The sequence below is a fragment of the Barbus barbus genome, assembly GCF_936440315.1.
Source record: "Barbus barbus genome assembly, chromosome: 19".
NCBI lineage: Eukaryota > Metazoa > Chordata > Actinopteri > Cypriniformes > Cyprinidae > Barbus > Barbus barbus.
In genome coordinates, this window is record NC_136747.1 from 25021741 (window position 1) to 25044518 (window position 22778).

Genomic DNA, 22778 nt, shown 5'->3' on the forward strand with positions numbered 1-22778 from the left:
CTTTTGAATTACTTTTGACTTATGAACATAAAACTTTGCTAAGATAATTAACAGATTGATAATGTAAATTTGTTTATCAGAAAAAGATGGGTTTTGAAAACAAAGTAAAATATCATGGTTCTAAATTAAGGGCTTTGTTTCCTTTTTTTGTTATGTCTACTTTAAAGTCAACCCAAAATGAAACAGAAAAAGGGCAAAAGAAAAATAAACGTGCAATATCGTCCACAAAAGGTACATTTATCACAAACACTCACTATAAGACATTTCTGAACATCAGCTGTGAAAAGCCTAGCTGCGCACTCATTCTGACGTCATCTGCGCGCGACATCAACATGTGAAAATACGATCTACATCAAATTAATCAAATATAAAACCGGCATACATTCACCGCTGACGAATGCTTACGAAGGTGAAATTATACTTATACAAGGCTAAGACAACTATAGTTGCATAATTCGTTTATTAAACAACAGATTATGTAAATAATGTAGAACTTTAGTTTTTCGGTCCATTGTTGTTATACTATTCATGGAAATCCATTATGTTGTTGTTGTTATAATTTAAAGGACGCATATCGACGAGTGTAAAACTGACAAACATTTAAAGGCTTCTTGCTATCACAGGTTTGCTCAGAAATTATGTAACGTTAACGTTTAACACGCTAAAGAGTCTGTAACTTTACCTCTGCTACAATAAAATCTCTAATTAATTCGTGTTTTGTCTTATATATTATTAAATGATCATTACATAACAAATCGAATAAAATTGTATAATGCACATTTAAAAAAAAATTAAAAGTTAATTTCAGCTCAAGTGAAGCGCGACTGCTTGCTTCTGATTGGCTGTCGCCTAGTTACCATGGAGATTGACAGCGATCCTGTTCTATAGAAGCAGCGTAAACAAGCGATTTAATAATTTTATATGTTTCCAGTTTCGTTTTCACTACTTTCATACACAATATTCGAGTATTTCTGTGAAAATCCGTTATCCGAGAGGAAACGGTGTAGGCTGTGGTATTTCCTTTTCCGTGGGACGGGCTAAACCGCGCATGCGCAGAAGAGGCTGCGCATAATGTTGGCTGTAATGGATGAAGTGAGTTCTCTCTGAATTCAGGGCCGTGGAGGGTTTTATATCCACGAACATCGCCCAATTTCTGGGTCTGGTTTCTTCCCAGAGCCGCTTAAGTAAACTGGAATCAATTTTAACACATAAATATGTGATAATTTCCGATGAATATGAAACTACAGAGAGTTTACACTGAACATTAAAGCGAATATGTGAACAAGAAGCAAGCGGGTCAAGTTTTATTTTCAGTTATGTGGGACAATATCCCTACACTGCGAGCTTTACTGCTTCAAAGCTCAGAAACCGTGTGCAAGGAGAGCTAAACGTCTGTTTAGGCTTTGATATCGAACAAGGATAAACAATCTAAAACAAGGACAGCCTTTATTTTTCTTCTTTCTTTTTGTATTTTCGAGGGATGCTAGCTTAGCTAAAGCTAGCCGAGAGCTAGCCGCTGCCTAAAGCACCCTGGAAACGACCAGTGATGCCATCGTGAAGGACGATATCGTTAAAAAAATCTTTATTTTTGTTTTTGGCTTTATATTCTTGGATACATTTCGACGCGATTCGGAGAAGACACGGGACCGGGATGACTTGTGGATAACCTCTGCGCGTCAAGTAGCGTGCGCATCTTTGTTTTGCTTCACTCGGACTCTTCCGGCTGGCAAGATTTCACACTTTTACTCAACACTGAGCGATTTGTGCTGTTCATGTGCTGTCTTGACCACTTAGGTCCGCGTCTCCGGAGGACAGAGGTATGCCTGGATCAGACCGCCTGCATGGGACCAAGAGGAAGGCTGAACCGCTTTACCATCAGCAGCAGCAGGCGGCCGGCGGGGAAGGCCAGCTTTTGCACGCGGGTCCCGGTAGGCATCCCACCAAGACGGCGAGCTCGTCCACTTCTTCCAAGCACAAACGAAACAAATTCAAACACGAGGCCGAAACCGGCTCCGCATGCGCTGCCGCCGCGCCTCCAGCAGTGGGCGCCATCAAGCCTCTGGTGGAGTACGACGACATCAGCTCCGACTCGGACACGTTCCTGGACTCCCCCGCGACCGGCAAACCGGCGGAGAGCGGGGACGCAGAACGCTTAGACCGCTCGGACTACGGTGAAGCGGGGGAGGGGGTTGCGAAAGAGAACAGGACTCATAAACACAAGCGCTCCCGGAAGAAAGCCAAAGACCCGCTTCGGGTCAGGGAATCCGCGGAGAGGGCAGAGGCTGGCGGCGTCAAGAAGAACAGTAAAGACCGGGAAAGAGCGAGTAAAGAGAGCCGCAAGAAGGCCAAGGAGAAGACTAGCTCAGCTGCGTGCCTTGCATCCACATCCAGACGCTCAGGTGAGTCAGGTAGCAAAAGGCCCGGCGACTCTCTCTCATCAGGTGCGGTGCAGTCCGCTGTCGGTCTGGGCAGCAGCGCTTCCTCCGCCTCCTCCTCCATCAGTAAGGAAAGTGTCCGCTCGTCAAAATCTCGCAAAGACAAGCGGAGGAGCGAGGAGTATGAGGAGGACCGGAGCCATCGGAAGACTTCCAAGAGCCACAAGTCCAGCCCTAAAGGGAAGGGTCAGTCCAGGAGAAGCGGAGCGGACAGTCCTTCCGCTGCGGAACTCGAGAACAGCTACTCCTCCAAGCGCAGGGCTGCGAGCCCCAGTCCGTACAGGGAGCCTCCCAGGCGGAGCAGACAGAGGTCCGAGAGCCCTTATCGGAGGAGGAGGTCTTCAAGCCCCGAGAAGGATGGAAGTCCGTATGTGAACAGAAAACACTCACCTGGCAGTCCTTACGGCAACCGGCGCTCATCCAGCACAAGTCCAGTGTCCAGGTGAGAAAGCACACAAACACAGGGCTGCGTTTCCCAAAGACATCGTAAGCTTAAGTACATCGTAGACCCATTGAAACCAATGGAGCAACGATCAATTTAGGCTTACGATACTTTTGGGAAACGCAGCCCAGATCAGTCCATGTGCACTCCAGAGGTTTTTGGACACGTAGGAAGGTTATTGCATTGGAAATGTCAGTGACAGTGTAATAGGTTACGGATTACAAGTTACCCTATCTAAAATCTAATAAGTAGTGTAACTATTTCAATTACCTTATTAATGTAACTGATTGCATTTGATTGATTTGATTAACCTTACAGTATTACTCAACACTGATTACTATCGCTTTAGAAATCCTTCGTCACTTGAATTAAGATTATAATAATTTAATTTCAAAGCACAGCCGCCACAAAAATAGACTTTATCACCTCTTTTTATACTCTTTATAGATCATTCTGAGGTTGAATACAGATTTAAAACCATAAGAAACTGTTTAACTATGATACTGTTTTTGAAATCAAATCTTTGCATATCTATGACAGGAAACACTGGCATCTAACTCTGGGGGGGGGGAAGTCAATCCTGAAAAATAAAGCATATACATAAACCCAAACAGGAAATAAATCAGTTCACGAATAAGCATGTGTCCTAAACTCCTGAAACATTGGTGTGTCACATTTTAGAGCAGTCAATGCAATTTATGAAAGAAATCAATTAAATCTTTATATGCGGATGTGTGTGAAAAATATTCAGATGTTAACCCCCTTTGTAATCATTAACATTTTCATAAGTAACTGTAATTTAATTACATATTTCTTCTCAGTAACTGTAACTGATTACTTTTTATTTTCTAGTTTCTCCCTGACACTGCCCAGCGATTTCATAAGAGGATGAATTTGCAGGCTAGATTTCATGCATCCGCTAAATGTCGTTTTTAAAATGAATCCGCTTTAAATGGGACCTTGGTGTCCAGATTATAAAAGTGTTTAGAAACAGTTTGCACATCATATTAGTTCAAGTAATAGGCTGACAGGTAAATTAGATTACAGACTGATTTTAGGTTGTACTAAATGATTTTCATTTCATAATTTTAATTTTTTTCTTTAAAGGTGTATTTTATTTTTGGAGTTTGTTTATTTTTTTTAACTGACTACTGTTTTAGTATATCAGTATTGTATTTGGGTTAGTTTTATCTGTTTGGTGGAAATCATATTGTCCAGTGTTTATTATACAAATTATCATTTTAGGCATTGCACAAATTTCTATGCTTTATTGAAACGACTTGTTTTTTTTGTTACAATATAACAATTCAATATTTATCGTAGAAGATTGATGTATTTTACCTGTTTAAAAATAGTTTGGACCTGCTTATCAGCATACTAATAATTCATAGATAATACTTTAAATTGCAGTATTGATAAGCTATCAGCAGAGGTTTATGTTATTACTGTTTTATCTGTTACAAGTAGAGGGGTTTAATATTTATAGCATGATATTCAGTCCTAATGGATTTTTTATTTTTTTTTAAGTCTGTTTGAAAAGTGCATTAGCTGTCACTCATCACTATTCACAAAACCTGAGATCTTGCATTAACATGCAATAATTCCTGTATTACAGGTTTCTGTTTATTTGGGTTATGCCTCGAAGGCATTCATTTACTGATTACCAGCACACACCCCTTCTATTGTCATACCAGATTCTGTACATTGTGTACTATGGAATATATAAAGTTTTTAATTTTAAGGATTGAAAGAAAATAGTTTTTTGATGTAAAGGCATTTGAATGCTTACATATGAACAACCTCAGTTAGTTTAGATACTCAAACATTTGATCGGTGCTTATTGGTTTTTCTGTCAAAGAACTACATTGTTTGCAAAATGACTATATGATATGATCTCTCACTCTGCAGAATCTTTTTAAAAACGTAAACAAAAGATAATGAATCCAAATATAGAATCAAACAATCTACTCCAACACTGCAGTCTTAAATTTATGCTCTTTTAATTCAGTTACAAGGTCACGCTGTGATGTATCAATCTTATATTCGTCACACGGCTTCACATAATACAAATTCACAGGAACTTGATCTTCGGAAAACAGCAAAATGTGAAACAACTTCAGGTGAGCTTACATTTTGCTCTCCTGTAATAGAACAAAAAGTGTAACGTGAACGGCACTTAAAAACCCCTCTGTTGCGAGGTCATGTTCATCTGCCCCCATTTTTCAGTGCAACACCAACATCTCAAAATCTGATCAACAACCAATGCATTAAACTATGCAGGGATCAACGCTAAGGATTTTTTCTACTGGCCTGGTCGGGCCAGTGGTTCAGATTTTTACTTGCCCTGCCAACATGTTTACTGGCCCTGACACGCACAAGTTGCTGTTATCATTGTTTTTGATCTCTATTATAATAAATAAGCTTATATGACACCAATGTTTTAGATACCAAATCAATTTTACAATTCTTTCAATTTCGATACCACAGCAAAAATCACTAGCCAAAATTAAACAAATATAAAGTTTAAACATTATTAAAAGCATATAGCACAAATATAGAAATGAAATGATGCTTTAGGCTTTTATGTTTGTAGATGTTCAGGTACATAAATTGAGAAATCACATATTAAATAACATTTGCATATTCTTCACTCTTTGTTGCACCTTGACTTTTCATAGCCATTTGAAATTAGAGGCAGCCACTGCATTTTAATCATGAATTGATCATAAAAAACATGTGCAAGGTTTGATTTATATTAGACTATATAATTTCTAAATCTGAAGCGAAAACAAAATGACCTGACTTTAGCTTTGTGAAATGATGCCACATAAAACATCTGCATGCATGACACAGAAACGGCAGGCGGGCTGAATGAGACGCAATTTCACTCTCTGCCAGCAGGTGGCGCTTATAGAACAACTCCTTTCTTACCACTGTAAACAGAGCAGCTGTATTAACACTAACTTGAATGCATTATACGGAGACAAAATAAAAAGAAAATGCCATATCTAAAAACAGCCGGTTCCCCTCGGAATGGTAAAATTTTGCGACGACGCTGCAAGTGACAAATCCATCTACTGTCCTGAACGCCTTTCACGCTGGCCCCGGGCCATCGGGCAGTCTTTATTCTCGAGCCCTGCTATGTCTCGCTCTACGTTTTTGTTTTTCAGTGAACATTCGCGTGTTGCAATGCACGTCACAAAATGCAAGAAAAGATCTGATGCAACTTGATTGTGACTTTAAGGATACCCTTTGTGATTCATTGTTGATTTAAATTTGAGCAGGTTCACATGACTGATTTTAAATCATTTCTATTTTTTTGTTTCTCCTCCCCAGGCCTTCTCTGCGTTCCCGGAGCCGTTCTCCTCACTACGCCTCCTCTCGCCGCTCCTCTTCCCATTCTCGCACTAAGAAGCATTCTTTATATTCCGGAGGAGCCAGTGGAGGCTCCTCCCACAGCAGTCGACCAGGCAGCCGCTCCCCTTCGTCTTCACGCTTGCCGATCACCTCCAGCCTGGGGGCCGAGCTGACGCGAAGAAAGAAGGAACGTCAGGCGGCGGCCGCCGCCAAGAACTCCCCCTCCCTCCGCCCTAACACATCCAACGTCTCAAATGCACCGGTGAAAAACACTGAGACGCCACCACTAGACACAGCCCCGCCCCCTGAGCCTCAGAGACCACCCTCACCACCTCCGAACACTGATCCAGTGGAGGTGCCAGCTGTGGTTCCTCCACCACCTCTACCGTTATCCAGTCCACCTCCGCTGCCTCTCTCATCTCCTCCGCCTCTCCCGGCGAACTCTCCTCCCCCTCCTCTTCCTCTCTCATCCCCTCCACCTCTTCCTCTAAACAGCCCTCCGCCTGCTCCTCCACCCTCAGCACCTGCTACACCTGTTTCTTTGCGCACAAAAAGCCCCAAACAGAAATCTACGCAAAGTCCCGCACACACGATTAAGACTTCCACACTTCCGCCTCTTCCCCTGCCGCCGGTTCTTCTGGGAGACTGCAGAGACAGGTGAGTCTTGATCAGAGACACTTCATAAGGAAATCTTGAAGCGTTCTTTACGCAAGTATGTGTCATCAAATACTGCGAGAGCTATGCGAGAGCGGACATCTCCTTATGCTTTCTCTCGCCGTACTTTGATGTCATACACCGATCGATCTTCAAGTCGAACACACCTCTTTACTCTCGCCTGTCACGTGACCGAGTGTAATCGCAGCCTCTGCGGTTGAAAAATCGTGTTTTTTTTCTTATCGCGATATTATCACAAATGCAATTAATCGCTCAGCCCTTATTGTGATTCATTTATCCATGCATGTTTCATTTTAATACAAAGATGAAAGAGATCCACACTCGTCCAGATTCAGCCAAAAAAGCTTATTTCATTAATTGCTCAGAGCAAATATGTGCAAAAGGTGATTTGTGACCTCTGAGCAATAAATGAAACGAGCTGAGTGCAGATCTCTTTCGTCTTTGTATTATTGTATATTTTGGATCTACGCACCATATGTTTTTTGCCCACTGGATTTTTGGACGAGAATTTGGCACCAAGACCATTTCTGTTTGTGAATTGTTTCATTTAAAAAAATTGTTTTGACTTTGTAATGTTTCAACTCAATCTTCTGGTGAAATGATAGACTTCTCCTAGGTTGTGTGTGCCAGGCTTCTCCAGTCATTTAGTTCACTTAAACTCTTTTTTTTTTTTTTTTATGTTTTAAATAATGCTGTAATAAAAAAAAAACTTTTGCAAAAGTTAATTAGAAATGCATTGGCAACTAATTGAAAAATCATTAAAACGTTAAAATCTTTAATAAAAATAAATTATACCTAAATAGTAGTAATAAAAATAATAAATATTTCATAAAAATGAAAAATGCACAAAACACTTATTAAAAAACAAAGTCTGAATTGAAAAGATAAAAGATTAAATTCAAAACGAGCTAAATTAAAAATATTATAGTTATGATAGTATATAAAATGATACTAAAATAACTACTTTAACCAACTTGCTCATTCTCTTCAAAATGACCTTATTTGACCTAAAAGAAAAGAGTTTATGCTGAAGTCTTGTGGAAGCACTGATTATGCAACTGTGCTTGTGTTGCACTTTGTTGTCTGATATTTCGAAATGCAGTGATGCAGAAAATCAAGCTTGGTTGCGTTTGAATTCACATTCTTGCATTCAGTACGTTTTGGGCCTGAGACCTTATGATCACACATCAGGTGCTATTTTTCCATGCATTTTTGCCATATTTTGCCATGCTGTTATCTAATGCAGCAACATTCATGTTCTTTAAACACTGTACAGTGGCCCAAGTACACTTAAGCTATAGTATATATATATATATATATATATATATATGTATATGTTTCCATTTTGTACATGTTGGCTCTTGGCCACATGATCAAATTGTATATGCTTGACCATTTATATATTTATCCTAGATGAATGTTTGGACTGTAGAGAGTGTACGCTGAGGATAAGCTGTTATTTCCTGGCGGTGTCTGTTTGCACTAAATGCAAATAGCTTTGTTGATAAAAGCTGTTGTCATTAACTACACCCAGCATTACGCTGAATATTCACTGTTAGTGTGCATGGCTTATTTCTTCTGATTACATTTTGTGTGAATTCCATGTAAAATCATTTGCATTTTTTAACTACAAGCTATTTATTGCTTTTTATGCCTGTCCAAATTGTATGCAACTTTATTTATACTTAGTGTAAATAGCAACTACTTGGTGTTACTTTGTTTTACTTTAAATATTCACTGCTTTAATTTCCCTGCCAAAAACCTTACATGGTGGAATGTGTAACTGAGTAGCCAGATAATGGGAGTAGTGCTTATCCATGCAGAATGCACCACCATTAATTTGGCTTTTCCACAATATATATTGGCGTCTAGATCTGTTCAAATCCCTAATGCTTGTATGAGTTGTAAATACATTTTTACATCATATACATGTATGTTACATGACACGTTGCAGTCTAAGAGACCCATTTTTGGTCATCATGTTGAGGCAAATTTTGTAGTTATAATAGAGAAACGTCCAGCTCACTTGATGAAACAATTCTGACGTTTACTGCTTAGTGTTATTCCACATTCCTCTATGTTCTCAGTTACTTTTAGTTAAAGCTGTGAAAAAAAATCTAAAATAAAATAATCAATATTTTTTGGAATAGCTTCGTTTTCCCTGTAGAATGAATACTAACTGGGGATTTTTTTTCCTTTCAGTCCAAAGAAGAGCTGTCTTTCCCAGAAGTCATCACGGAAGGACAGGGAGAAGGAGAAAGAAAAGGAAAAAGAAATCAGGACGCGGTTGCTCAGTGAGTTGCCCCTGCCTCCAGTACTTCCTGGAGGAGACCCCTCCCCTCCGCAGTCCCCCGCTCGAGAATCCCCACTGCTTCTGCAACAAACCTTCAAGAAGAGACCAAAGTAAGTGCCACTGCTTCAGCATTCAGGGCATTTCTCAAGAAGATTGAGTGAAATTAACATTCAGCTACACTAATGGTCAACAGTTTGGGGTTGGGAGGATTCATGTCTCATACAAGCTTACCAAGGTTGCATTTATTTGATGAAAAATACAGTAAAGAAATTTTAATATTGTGAAATATTATTGAATATCAAAATACCCCCTTTCGAAGATGTTTTAAAACATATAGTCGAATAAAAATAAATCGAAATCGTGATTAGACAAAAGCTGCGATCGTCGTGCGTATCTTTCAGTGAAGCACGGTTCTGTGATCAGTAGTAAATCTCCATCTGAATGCCAGAGGGTGCTCTCTCGCGGAAACTCCAAATACGCCCCGCAGAAGAAACCCAGGACATGCCTATAGCAGCTGCTGAATAAATAGAAGATTTAACTGCTTTCATTGATTCAGTGTGACTGATAAACACATGACTACGGCAATATATGATTTATCTGAGTTCTTATTATAATTTTCATTATAATGAAGTGCTAATCAACATAGCCTTTATCACTGCTTAGAATACTGTGAAATATGTTGTGTGCCTTATTCTAAGAAGTCGCATCATCTTACAGAAGAATTTATTTCAAACACTCGACTGACGTTATGAAGTGAATTTGGAGTAAAAACATGTTATTAAATGTGGTATTTTCACATGCTTTCAGATGGAGCAGCATTTAATACACAGCCGTAGTTCATTGTGATTTCATAATCGTACGATTATATTGTCTGCAGGGTATTTTTTGTTTGTTTGGTTTTTTTAAACGTAGCTTGTCAGTGAACTACGTGTGTAGTAGATGTTGCTCCATCTGAAAGGAGGTAATGGAGATTTACTGACGAGATGTGCATGACTATCGCATTCGATTAATCGTGCAGCCCTAGTTACAGGGTTTTAATTGGCCGATCTGTAAATTGAGGCAAGGAGGCATGAAGTTAAATTCATGAGGTAATGGCATTAGATGTTGCATGCATTGAAAAAAATTAATATGGTCCTCAGTATTTTTGTTTTTCCAATTCAAGTATCTAAACGTTTTTAAATCAAGGTACATTTACTTATGAAGTAAATATCTGCCAATGAATGGAGTCAAGAAAATCAACTTAATTCAACATCTGTTCATTGGCAAATATTTGTTCTCTTTTTAATCCTAAACTTACTTCAAACTAAATCAACTTCTCATAAAACGGGACTTGTCATTTTGCGATTCCAAGACAAAACACTGAGGAAGAGCATTATTTTTTGGCAGAAGGTGTAGTGAGTTATTTATTTCCATATTTTAGTAGTTGTGAGCAGAGCTATTCAAGCCTTAAGCTTTTGTTTTTTGTGAAATGAATTAAATAGGCAATTGCATTTTAAAACAGAAAACAAAAGTTTGTATTTTAAAACATTGAAATGTTGCTAATACAACACATTGTGCTCCTAGACATTTATATTTAGAGAACATACCTTTGATCAAATTAATGTGTCCTTGCAGAATAAAAGTATTAATGTCTCTTTTGAACCCAAGATTTGAATGGCATTGCAAAATTGTTTTGAGAGAGAGCCTTATCACAGTTATTACTTGAGTCATGGGATGCTGGAATGCTTCATTAGTTTCTGGAAAATGGCACAATGAGAGAAAGTGACTTTTTTTCTCAAGTGTCTGTCAAATGTGTGCAGGATTTGCTGTCCTAGGTATGGAGAGGGGAAGCAGACTCAAACTGACTGGGGCAAGCGCTGTGTGGACAAGTTTGACATCATCGGCATCATTGGAGAAGGAACCTACGGTCAGGTGTACAAGGCAAAGGACAAAGACACAGGTGTGTTGTTTAAATGGGATGAATACTAGTGTGTGGAAATGTTATAATGCGCTCCAAAATGTCTGTGTTCCTTAAAATAGAAATGTTTTTTAACATTATAAATGTCTTTACTTTTTCCTTGCTGAATAAAAGTATTAATTCCTTTAAAAAAAAGATTTACCCCAAACATTTGAACGGTAGTTTGTTTGCTTTGCTTTAAATGCAGAATTATTTGCTCTTAATTAGAAAAGCTGTGCTTATCTGCTCATTCTCAGTAATTGCACTGCTATTTTTGCCATTGCTAAAATCTGTGTTTTTGAGAAGAGAAGACGTGTTGACAGCCTTCTGTTATGTTTTGGTGTCTAAAGGAGAGCTGGTGGCATTGAAGAAGGTGAGATTGGATAATGAAAAGGAGGGTTTCCCCATCACTGCCATCAGAGAGATCAAGATCTTGAGACAACTCAACCATCGCAGTGTTGTTAACATGAAAGAAATCGTCACTGATAAACAAGACGCACTTGACTTCAAGAAGGATAAAGGTTTGTTTAAATGCATTTGCATGTGTATATTTCTTTTTGTATTAACATGCAGTTTTTCAGTGGTGAACACATTCTTCTCTTAGAGATAATGGCATATTTGTGGCCCACTCAGTTTTCGATTTTCCTGAAATGCTTCATTTTCTGCCTGCACACACTCATTTTCTAGGCCTACCTCTGTGTATTAACCTGTATGTATTTTTGTGCATTAGGTGCATTTTACCTGGTGTTTGAGTACATGGACCATGACCTGATGGGGCTGCTGGAATCAGGACTGGTGTCTTTCTCCCATGAGCATGTGCAGAGCTTCATGCGTCAGCTGATGGAGGGATTAGATTATTGCCACAAGAAGAACTTTCTGCACAGAGACATCAAGTGCTCCAATATCCTGCTAAATAACAGGTACCAGTTTGTGTTTTGAAATATTGCATGAAGTTGGTCTCTTATTAGTGTCATGCAAACATGTTGTGTTTAGCTACACTGACATTCAGTTTTAAGAAATTAATCATTTTATTTTGCAAGGATGCATTAAATTGATCAAAATTTAAAGTAGACTTTTATAATGTTACGGAAAATATTTCAAATAAATGCTGCTCTTTTGAACTTTGTTCATCAAAGTATCCTGGAAAAAAATGATCACGGTTTCCACCATAAAAATATTAATCAACAACCATTTTTAACAGTGATAAGAAATGTTTCATGCAACAAATCTGTATATTAGAATGATTTCTGAAGGATCATGTGACACTGAAGACTGGAGTAATGATGCTGGAAATTCAGATTTTCAGGAATAGATTTAATTTTAATATATATATATATTCAAATAGAAAACCAATATTTTAAATTCTAATAATATTTCACAATATTGCTATTTTCTGTATTCAAGTAAATGCAGTCTTGGTGAGGATAAGAGACTTCTTTCAAAAACAGTAAAAAGTGATTTTTGCATTAATTTTTCATTCTTAACTACCGTTGTGCTTTCTGAAATAAATGCTGGGGCAAGTGCATCAATGCATTTGTCTTTGTTTTTTTTTTTTACAGTGACGTTATATACTGGCATTTAACCAATACTTGTAAATACCTGCATCTTGCTTTAAAATGATAAAATGTGGCCCTGTTTACAAAATAGTGTTAAATAATATATTATGCAAGATCTAGGGCTTTTGGAAATTGCTCCATTCACCTTACTGTTTTTTTGTGTGTTTTTTATACAGTGGTCAGATCAAACTTGCCGATTTTGGTTTGGCTCGTCTTTATAACTCTGAGGAAAGGTAAGTAAATGTTAGGCTTTCTCAATCTGGGGTGGTGATGGCGCAGTGGATAAGACACATGCCTTTGGTGTGAGAGACCCGGGTTCGAATCCACTGTGAGACACCAATGTGTCCCTGAGCAAGACACTTAACCCCTAGTTGCTCCAGAGGCGTGTGACCTCTGACATATATAGCAATTGTAAGTCGCTTTGGATAAAAGCGTCAGCTAAATGAATAAATGTAAATCTATGGGGCGCAAAAATTGACACCCTTCATCTAGGGGTGGGTGCTGTATTAAGGTGACTACCGGTATTATGTTGCGCCATGATATGGATTTTGCTATACTGTGGATACCGTTACATATTCATGGATTTCATTGGATGGACAGACAAAGATTTTTTTCCCCGCAGTCGTTACTGCGTCATCAGAGAGAGAGATGCCCCGCTTGATCGGACATGAATCAGTTTTTGCTCCAAACACAAGGTCGGCTTTTCGGAACTGCACACAAACTGGATTACAATAATTTGTGTGGTAATATTAGGTCTGTAAACGGCTGTTAACACAGGACAGAGACGCAGAACACTGACTGTAGCATAAAATACTGTAGCAGGCAGCGCAAGACCACTGTTCACAATGCTCAAAATATAGGAAGAAAAATATTAATAATGAATTGGGGGCAGGGGGTTAATATGAATGAGTATCTGAAGGGAACTGAAAACTTTAGATGGCATTTTCTTTTTCTCTTACCTCCGTGTTCATAAGTGCAGTGCAGAGCAGCTTTATTTACAGCGGTAACCAAAGGAACGCTAAATTGAGGCCTTAAGCGCTATCTGCTGTCATAGAGCGAATTTGCAATTTCTTTCAGTCCATTTGCTGTTTTTCTTTTGCGCAGGTGTCTAATGTAGCATAATTTCACACATCTAAAGTCAGACCATTCTATTTTTGCCTTAAATCATGTTTTTTTTCAAGTTATATAAGGTTAAAATACCTATTTTGCCTGTAATTTAACTAAGGTCTACTTTTTTTCTCATATCATGCTATAATAATGATATCGTCTGGACAGTGGAAAATATTGTGATATGAATTTTAGCTCATGTCGCCCACCCCTACCTTCAGCTTTAAAGTTTCTATAGATTTACTTGTAATTTCAGAAACTGTAAACATGATTGGTATTGAAAAGCTTTGGTGTATATAACTTGATGGTCATTCCCAGTCGGCCGTACACTAATAAGGTGATCACGCTGTGGTACCGCCCACCTGAGCTGCTACTGGGAGAGGAGAGATACTCACCTGCTATTGATGTCTGGAGTTGCGGGTAAGACGTTCTGTCTGTTTCCCATCTACATTTACACCTCAGCTTCTGTTCAAATAATAATGTTTGTGTTTGTTTTTGCTGTTGTGTAAAGGTGTATTTTGGGAGAACTCTTCACTAAGAAACCAATTTTCCAGGCCAACCAAGAGCTTCTACAGCTTGAGCTGATCAGGTACGTTACTCACAATGCACACGTGTTGCTACTCTAATGCTGAAGGAGGGGAAAGGACTTTATGAAATGGTGTTACACTCCATCTGTTTTGTATTTTGTTTTGGTCAGTCGTTTGTGCGGTGGTCCGTGTCCTGCTGCTTGGCCAGATGTAATTAAGCTGCCGTACTTTAATACCATGAGACCCAAGAAACAGTACAGGCGACGCTTGCGGGAGGAATTCTCTTTGTAAGTTCATCCTGATTTTTGAAACTCTTCCATCATTCTCTGACAGATTTTAATCTTTGTTGAAAGAAGTCTCTCACTCTGAGACTGCATTTATTTCATCATAAATACAGTAAAAATAGTAATATTGTGAAATGTAAAATGACTGTTTTCTATTTGAAAATGTATTTTATTTCTGTGACACAAAGCAAATTTCCAGCATCCTTCCTTCAGTCTTCAGTGTCACATGATCCTTCAGAAGTCACTGTAATATGCTGATTTGCTGCTCAAGAAACATTTCTTAGTTGTGCTGATTTAATATTTTTCTGGAAACATGATACGTTTTTTTTCAGGATGGTTTGATGAATAGAAAGTTTGAAAGAACATTTATTTGAAATTCTAAATCTTTTGGAACATCTATAAATGTCTTTACTGTCACTTTTTATTTAATGCATCTTTCCTGAGCAAACTTATTAAAAAAAGATTGTTTTGCCATAGTTATGCTGAATATTAATGATGCAGTGTAAGTCACTTTTTGTATAAAGCCATCTGCCAAATGCATAAATGTATTTATCTTTTTAGTCACAGTATTTTTACACAGTACTTCCTTTATGATCACATTGTCTGTCTATAGTCTGCCCTCCTCTGCTCTTGACCTGCTGGACCACATGTTGACGCTGGACCCCTCGAGACGCTGCACGGCCGAACAGGCCCTCGCGAGCCAGTTTCTGTGTGATGTGGATCCCAACAAGATGCCGCCACCTGAGTCAGTGCACACACAAACACATCTTATGTGATTTAAATCGTATTTTATGGTGTTAATGAAACTACGTTTGTGGAGCGAGTGGTAAAGTCACACCACGTTTTGTAATTTAGTTTTAAATGCAGCTGCAATTAAATGTTGTTAGGTTATTTAATATAATGAAATTTAACTCTTTATGAATAACTAGCTGAATTTATGGCAGTAAATACTAGGGCTGGGCGATATGAGCAAAAACTCATATCTCGGTATTTTCTGGCTCATTTGCGTTATACGGTGTATATATATATCTCGGTATTTACACACTTTTGTATTTGGATTAAACAAATAAAGTGAATGTAACCGTAGGCATATATTATGTTTAAAAAGGGTTAAAATCACGTTACATTCTAACATAACATTGCAATCTAAAAACAAAACTATAGGCTTCTATACCTTACGAGTTTTTTTTATTTTATTTTTTTAAAGCTCTTCATATAAAGTGTCACATGTTTAGAACAAATTGTGCTACGCACTTTCTCCGCAGCAGCTCAGTCCGTGTCCTCCGCTATATTTTCAGATGTGCTTGTTTTAAACTACTGTATATCGATATAAACGGTATTGCCTTAAATCGTATATCACTTATAAAGAATATATCGTACAAACTCGATATACCGCCCAGCCCTAGTAAATACACATTCGTAATATTTTTTTGTAATTGTGGTCTTTCTTTTTAGTTTGCCTCATTGGCAAGACTGTCATGAGCTCTGGAGCAAGAAGCGGCGGCGGCAGAGGCAAAGCGGAGTGCCTGAGGATTTCCCTGTTGCCAAAGTTCCCCGAAAGGAACCCGCAGGACCTTCAGGAGGGGAGAACAGCCGCCCGCCGCCGAGTCCCCCACCCCCACCACCCTCATCTGCCCATCCCGCACCGGCAAACATCACAGCCAGTGAGCTGGAAGGTGGGCCATGACTTGATAGGAACACTTGGGTTCTGTTCATCTCAAAATCATAGGCAGAGGAGCTAAACTATTCAAGTAGGCAGATCTTCAGAAGTGGTGGGGCAGGGTGAAAGTTTATTTAATCTGGTCATTCAAATAAATGAAGTGTTTTCTAAAATGGATTGGACCGTTGGACCTAATAGAGGAGCTCGCTCTTATCTGTGCTTTTTAAACTGGCTGGATGTATAATGAAGTGCTGATGAATGTAATGCTGAATGTAATGCTGTGTAAGTTTAAGTCCTGCCACCTTATCTCAATAAAAGTAAGTCTAGCATCAGCATTAATCATTTCAATTACTTGAATGTGAGGCTGTAGTTTTAACATTGTATTTATTTTATTTTTATTCTATATTTTATACTTTTATTTTATTTATTTTTTTATATTTACATAATGTTCACTAAACAACCTAACGCATTGAGTTTATACAGATGACCTCTGTTAAGATTGGCTCAATCCCTCGCCTCTGAAAGAAGTGATAATGGTTGCTTTCTGGGTTGCATTTTTACTGTGGCTGTCAATATTGTTGCAGTGTTCCCATTTTTCAAAAAAAAAAACATTAAGTGCATGGACCCTTTTTCAAAACTGTGAAATGACTTCCGCTTCTGAAAGTCCTGTAGATGTGAAAAGGTTCATTGTTACAGGTTCAGTACCCTCTTCTGGTGTTTTGGAAGGATACTATCCCTCCAGCTTCCTCATTGTTTTAAATCTGTGTAGGTCAAGTGTTTCAATGCTGGAGTATGTAAACTGAAAGGCAAGAAACCTGAATCCTGTTTTCCATAAATGGCAATCAAATATAACCGTTTCTATGCACAGGTTTGGGAGCCGCAGCGGAGCAGTTGAACCAGACCGAGCTGGCGGTGCTGCTGAACCTGCTGCAGGGCCAGACAGACAATCTAACCATCCCGCGGATGGCAGAGTACCTCCGCAGCTCATCCTCTGAAGCCTCCACATCAGTGCTCTCCAGAACGCCCGCCGCCCCCTCCACCCCTGAGCCGGACGCCGCGCAGCAGCTCGAACTGCTTAGTCAGCTCTCCACCTTAATCCAGTCCTCTAGCGTCCCGCAGCCGGCAGAGATCCCGCAGGAAGACCAGGCCGGCCTGCTCGCGCTCCTGCTGGAGCAGCTGATAAAGGCCCCGGCGCCAGGGGCGGAGCGGGCAGACGAGAGCAACGGAGTCCGGCCAGATGAGGGCGCTGCACGAGGGGGCTCCGCTTCCATCATGGGCAGCGATCGCGAGGGCAAGTGTTAGTTAAGTCTATGGGGGCGGGGCCTGAGTTGTCGAATGCTGTGATTGGCCACAGCTAAACAGGTTACACCGCAGGCTTGTAATGTGGGACCCACCCGCATCAGAGAAACCATACGCTTTTCTTGCAGAGATGTCACTCTTTTTTGTTGTTGTTGTTGTTTTCTTCCTAAAATCTTAAAGAGGGGGAAACGTTTAATTAGTTGAAAAGACTGCAGGCTAACAAACAGAAATAAATTGTCATGTTTATTTGAAAACCCAGATGTTTATTTTCTGCTTTTCGTGAAGTTCCATTGAATTTTACAGTCTTGCAATAGTTAGTTTTTATTTTCATAGGAACAAAATCCACAGAGCTCCGTCTGCTCGCGCACTGCGTCGGTGCCCAGTGGACTTTTTGTGTGCAGAAATCTGCTCACAGACAGGACGTGGGAGCTCTTCATCTATTGGCACACACTGCAAGTGGTTACAGTTTTTGCGTTAAATTGTCACTCTTTTAAATCCAGATTAAACGGTCCTAATAAAGAGCCATTTTGGACACATCTTTATTTATGTGTCTCTCTTCTAGTACACTCAGAAAACAACACTTGACTGGAGTAAGCTAGGTAACATTTCCAACCGCTGTCTTGCACACATAATTTAGTTCTTTTTTACTCGATTGGTTTAACATAGCTGGGTGAATCTTAAAATCCTGTCTAGAATATGCAGAGATCATATTTCACTCTGACATTGAACATTTTTATTATGGATTTGTAGTAATAACATGATTTTTTATTTTTTTTGGTGCCCTTATTTTCATGAAAATTAAGGGCATTCACCTCATTTTCATTATTGTAATGGAAAAATGTGTCCTCATTACTGAAAGGATATATATATATATATATAGCATTATTACTAAAATGATCTCATTTATGTATATTCTGCATTAGTCATAAGACTAATGCAGAAGTCTTTCATAAAAAATAATTTATAGTGTTATACGTTTCATTATTGTAATGCATAATATATTTTATATCTGCATTACAGTAATAAGAATTAATATAATTAATATATTTCATTATTGTAATGTAAAATATTAAACTATATATATATATATATATATATATATATATATATATATATATATATATATATATATATATATATATATATATAGCATTACAGTATCATGAATTCAGTTTACATATTTTTTTTTTTATAAAATTATAATGTATTTTATACAGCATGGCAGCATCATTGGGAAAAATCTAAGGAAATTCCATAAAAAAATAAAACATCTACACACTTCTGGTTATGAGAGGTGGAAAATGTGCTTTATTTAATTCATGTAGATTTAAATTCAGTTTATTTGAATTTATTATGCGGATGTCAAATACAATAAATCTCGAGAATATAGTCTTCGTGCAAAGTAATGCATTTCTTTGTTGATTTTTGGGGTGAAATATGACAAGCATTTTCTTGACATTTTATAAGATTCATCCATTTATTTGTGAATGGTACTGGTTCTCATCCAAGAGATGCTCTATAGCATTTGCTGGTGTAATCCAGTTTAATGAAGTCTAATTAAGATCGGCTGACCTTGTCCTGCCGACTAATACCCTCCAGCTCATTTTTTCCCCCAGCTCGCACGCTTTTTTCACTCTCAGTTCCTCAGTGGTCGATTTCATTTCTCTCTCTGCTCTTTTCACATGGTCTTTGGGGTTTAATCTGTGAATACAGGAATACACACTGTAATAAAGCCTTATTGTGAGACGAGTGTCAAATAAATTATAGCTATACTGTATATTTTGTCCTCACACTTATCAATATTTTCTTTGATGGAAAAGGGCTATTGTTTGTTTTTGACTTTTTGTGTTCGATCTCACCATCCGTTTGTTGCATTGATGAAAGTCTCCAAACTCTTGTAGATATTTTCTATGTATGTGAATGTGATGTTTACTAGTTCAAAAGGAACACATCTAATTTGGTATAGTTTATTGTAGGGTAATAATAGTCGGACTGATATTAGACAGACTACTGCTACAACATAAACTGCACACACAAAAGCAAAAGTTTAAATAAAATACATTTCAGTAGTTGCTATAAAAACTATTTTGCATGAGCTAATTCACTCCCACAAACCCTAAAAAATGTTTTTACGTATGCATCTAGAAAATCTAATGTCATAGTTTTAAACTTGGTTAAGTCAATGTCGTATTGGAGCACAGAGGTCCAAAGTCTGGAGTAAACAACTTTTTAGCTTATGAGTTTGCCAGATTTAAAGTGAACTATAATTTAATTCTATGTATTTTCCCCCAGTATTTATATCTGAATGTGCCCTGGCCATTGCTAAATTGTTATATATATATATATATATATATATATATATATACATATACACACACACACATATACTTTTATTTTTAACCCATTGAATAGCCTTTTCTTAAAATCATAAATCTATTGCACTGACCCATTTGTTTTCAAGATTAACAACTTGGATGTTTAAAAACAAAAAAGCTTCACCTTCAGCTATATATTTTATTCCTAAATGACAGAAGCGAAGTCTAAAATTGACACAATCAAAATCTTTTGCTTTGTTAGATCAGACTCTTATTTAACATTTGAAATGTATGCAAATCTGGTAAGACACCACAACAATGGTTTCATAAAATATTATTGAATTTAAAAAATTCATGAATGTACATTTAAATTCAGGATGAAATACTGCACTGCGAATGATGTTGCACCATTCCTGAATGCTTCTATTATTGCAAATGTTTTTATTATTCTTATTATTACTACTGCTGCTGCTACTATTATAATTATCGCTGTGTAGCGATCTTTAAATACGCAAGTTAAAAATATATTATCATATGGAAAAAGATCTAACATTTGCAGCATTTGTATATTTAATATTATATAATTATCCAACATTTATATTTGTACATATGATATAATAATAAAACATAAGTGACTCCAGCCAATCCCTGTAGGTTAGTGTAAGTGTTTAAGTCGTGTGGAGGCGTTTTATCCCACACCTCCTGCATGAGTGTCAAGCATGGATTCATTTCAGGTCGACTTCTCTGTTAGCTTAAGGACAGTCCAACTGTTTTAGTTTTTTTAAGTGTTTTAGCCATGCAGACGTAAGCTCTCATCATGTTTTAACCATGTAGCTTAACTGTGATTCAACTAGAGGTCACTGAAAGATGACTGTTCTGGTACAGATCAGAACTTGATTTTGAATAAAACATGAAATTCTTACTAATAGAGAAAATTACATCAATTTATTAAACGCATTTGAGACTGTATACATGTATTAGGCTATAGATAAAACAACTGAAGCATTAGAATGATCATCCGGTGAAGAGTCACGTTACATAAATCTAGACTCGTGTCTTTTTTCCTGCCAGTTGCTGCGTTAGCAAAATCCAAACTATTGGAGTGACAAATTGCTATGCTGTTTTTATTATTTACCTTCAATATTACTCTTACTCGTATGCCTTTTTAACTAATTATGAAAATAATTGATTATAATTTTCATAAATTAGAACATAAATACTTCAAATGTTTTCAAAGATGTATATTTAAATGTTCATATTATACATTTAACAGAATGATATAAAATGTGCTAAGAGCAAATACAGCTGATATTTGCTTGTAAGTGAAGAATAATCCCTTAAAAGCAGATTCATATTTTCATTTGTTCATTTGTGCATTAACTTTTTTCAAAAAAAAAGAACAAGAAACGGCGTAATAGTAATAAGCTTTAGTTATTTATTCCTTGATAATTAATTTGTGACTTGGCTAATTCAATATTTCAAGTTAAATGCATTTAACGTGTTTTTGTAGTACGAAGGTTTTACCTTCTTATTCTTGGTTTATGAAAAATAATGTTTTCATCCCGCGGATGGCAGAGTATCTCCGCAGCTCAGTTTTCATGACTTATTTGGGTTTACAGTAGTAATGTATTGTTTAATTGTTGTAATATTTCTTTGTTGCTATAGCTCATGTGTGGAGTTCTTTGATCATTATGTTAGATGTCTAAAGTTTTTGTCTTTTTTCCTGGCAGATTCTGCATTAGTAACTCCAGAGGCAACCGGGTCAAAGTCTGCAAAACACGCTCAAGACATTACGTCAGATGTAGCGTCAACCCTTCTCCAGCTCATCTCCCAGCAAGCCTCCGAGAGCAGACGTCCCGCTGCAGACCTGTGCCCCGGCCGGGGACCTTCCTCTCCCCCGAGCGCCACCCCACCGCCCGCAAACGCTGCTCCGGAAACTCAGTTCACCCAGGACCAAGACCTGCGGTACACCCTGGGAGGAGCCGCTGGCCCTTCCTGAACCGTTCTCTGAACTTGATCTTTTCGTTCGTTGTCATTTTCTACTTAATGTGCTTCAGCCGTTAAACTTCCGTTTGCTACATATTAATATATTTCTTTCTTCCATTAAAGGAAAAAGTGAATGTTAAAGGAACTGTTCTTGAATGCGAATGGATGATGTTCATCCCTCCCAGCGATGTACAGCATTATTTGGAGAGCATCTTTTCCCGCGTCTCCGACTGCAACGGTCTGTGAGTTTTAGCCATGTGCGATTTCTTTGAGGGCTGTGTAAATGTCTAAATCAAGCTACTTTCTTTAGTGCTGTTATGTGTCGATCCGGCTTGTTCTACTTCATCCTTTCTGATTCCGTACAAAGGCAAGAGGAAGACTTGAAGTCATTTGCAGCACTTGAGTGAGGCCTTTGTTTTCACAGATTCATATTAGCTTGTGCGTAAGATGTGTTCTTATTTTGATTTTTGGTGGGGGGGGTGGATGGATGACATCCTCATCCAAATGTTGTTTTCAGGACCACAAGGTTTAGCAAAGTTCATTTAAATCGAAAGCATCTTCAGAAAGACACTGAACTGACTTGAATTTTAGCACCAGATTTACCCGTTTTGATTTGACTCCGCCAAGTGTACATGTTGTAAACTGATAATAAATGAAAAATGTGGCTGAGTAAAATGTGTCTGCTACAGTTTATGCAAACATATGCATGTCCACATTTATATGCACATTTTGTAGTGCTGCATTACAGGACTTCTGAAGTGCATGTAAAACATGCTGCCAGGGTTTTGTAGATGATTGCCATGATATTGCTATGCAGTGGCCGTTTTGAGTATGTTGCTATGTGGTTACTAGGGCGTTGAGTTGGTTGTTCAACACCAAGTGCAAAAAAAAAAAAAAAAAAAAGGT

General features: G+C 38.0%; 1 protein-coding gene across 3 annotated transcripts; it reads left to right on the forward strand.

Moving 5' to 3' along the window:
- Positions 1-1050: 1050 nt before the first annotated feature.
- Positions 1051-22755, forward strand: LOC306885374 (uncharacterized protein). 3 transcript variants are annotated; one of them, XR_013785527.1, is made up of 16 exons: positions 1051-2877; positions 6214-6891; positions 9112-9312; positions 11002-11141; positions 11489-11659; positions 11869-12058; positions 12871-12927; positions 14120-14221; positions 14313-14390; positions 14499-14615; positions 15226-15357; positions 16068-16288; positions 17141-17563; positions 21617-21851; positions 21996-22110; positions 22183-22543. XR_013785527.1 is itself a non-coding variant. In XM_079441837.1 (15 exons), the coding sequence occupies exons 1-15, from the start codon at positions 1820-1822 to the stop codon at positions 22003-22005; spliced, it is 3813 nt and encodes a 1270-aa protein (XP_079297963.1). In that variant the 5' UTR covers positions 1051-1819; the 3' UTR covers positions 22006-22755. The 3 variants fall into 3 exon arrangements, 2 of the variants coding, with proteins under 2 accessions (XP_079297963.1, XP_079297962.1); XM_079441837.1 differs by having other exon boundaries at positions 21996-22755; XM_079441836.1 differs by lacking the exon at positions 22183-22543 and having other exon boundaries at positions 21617-22017.
- The last annotated feature ends 23 nt before the right edge of the window (positions 22756-22778 follow it).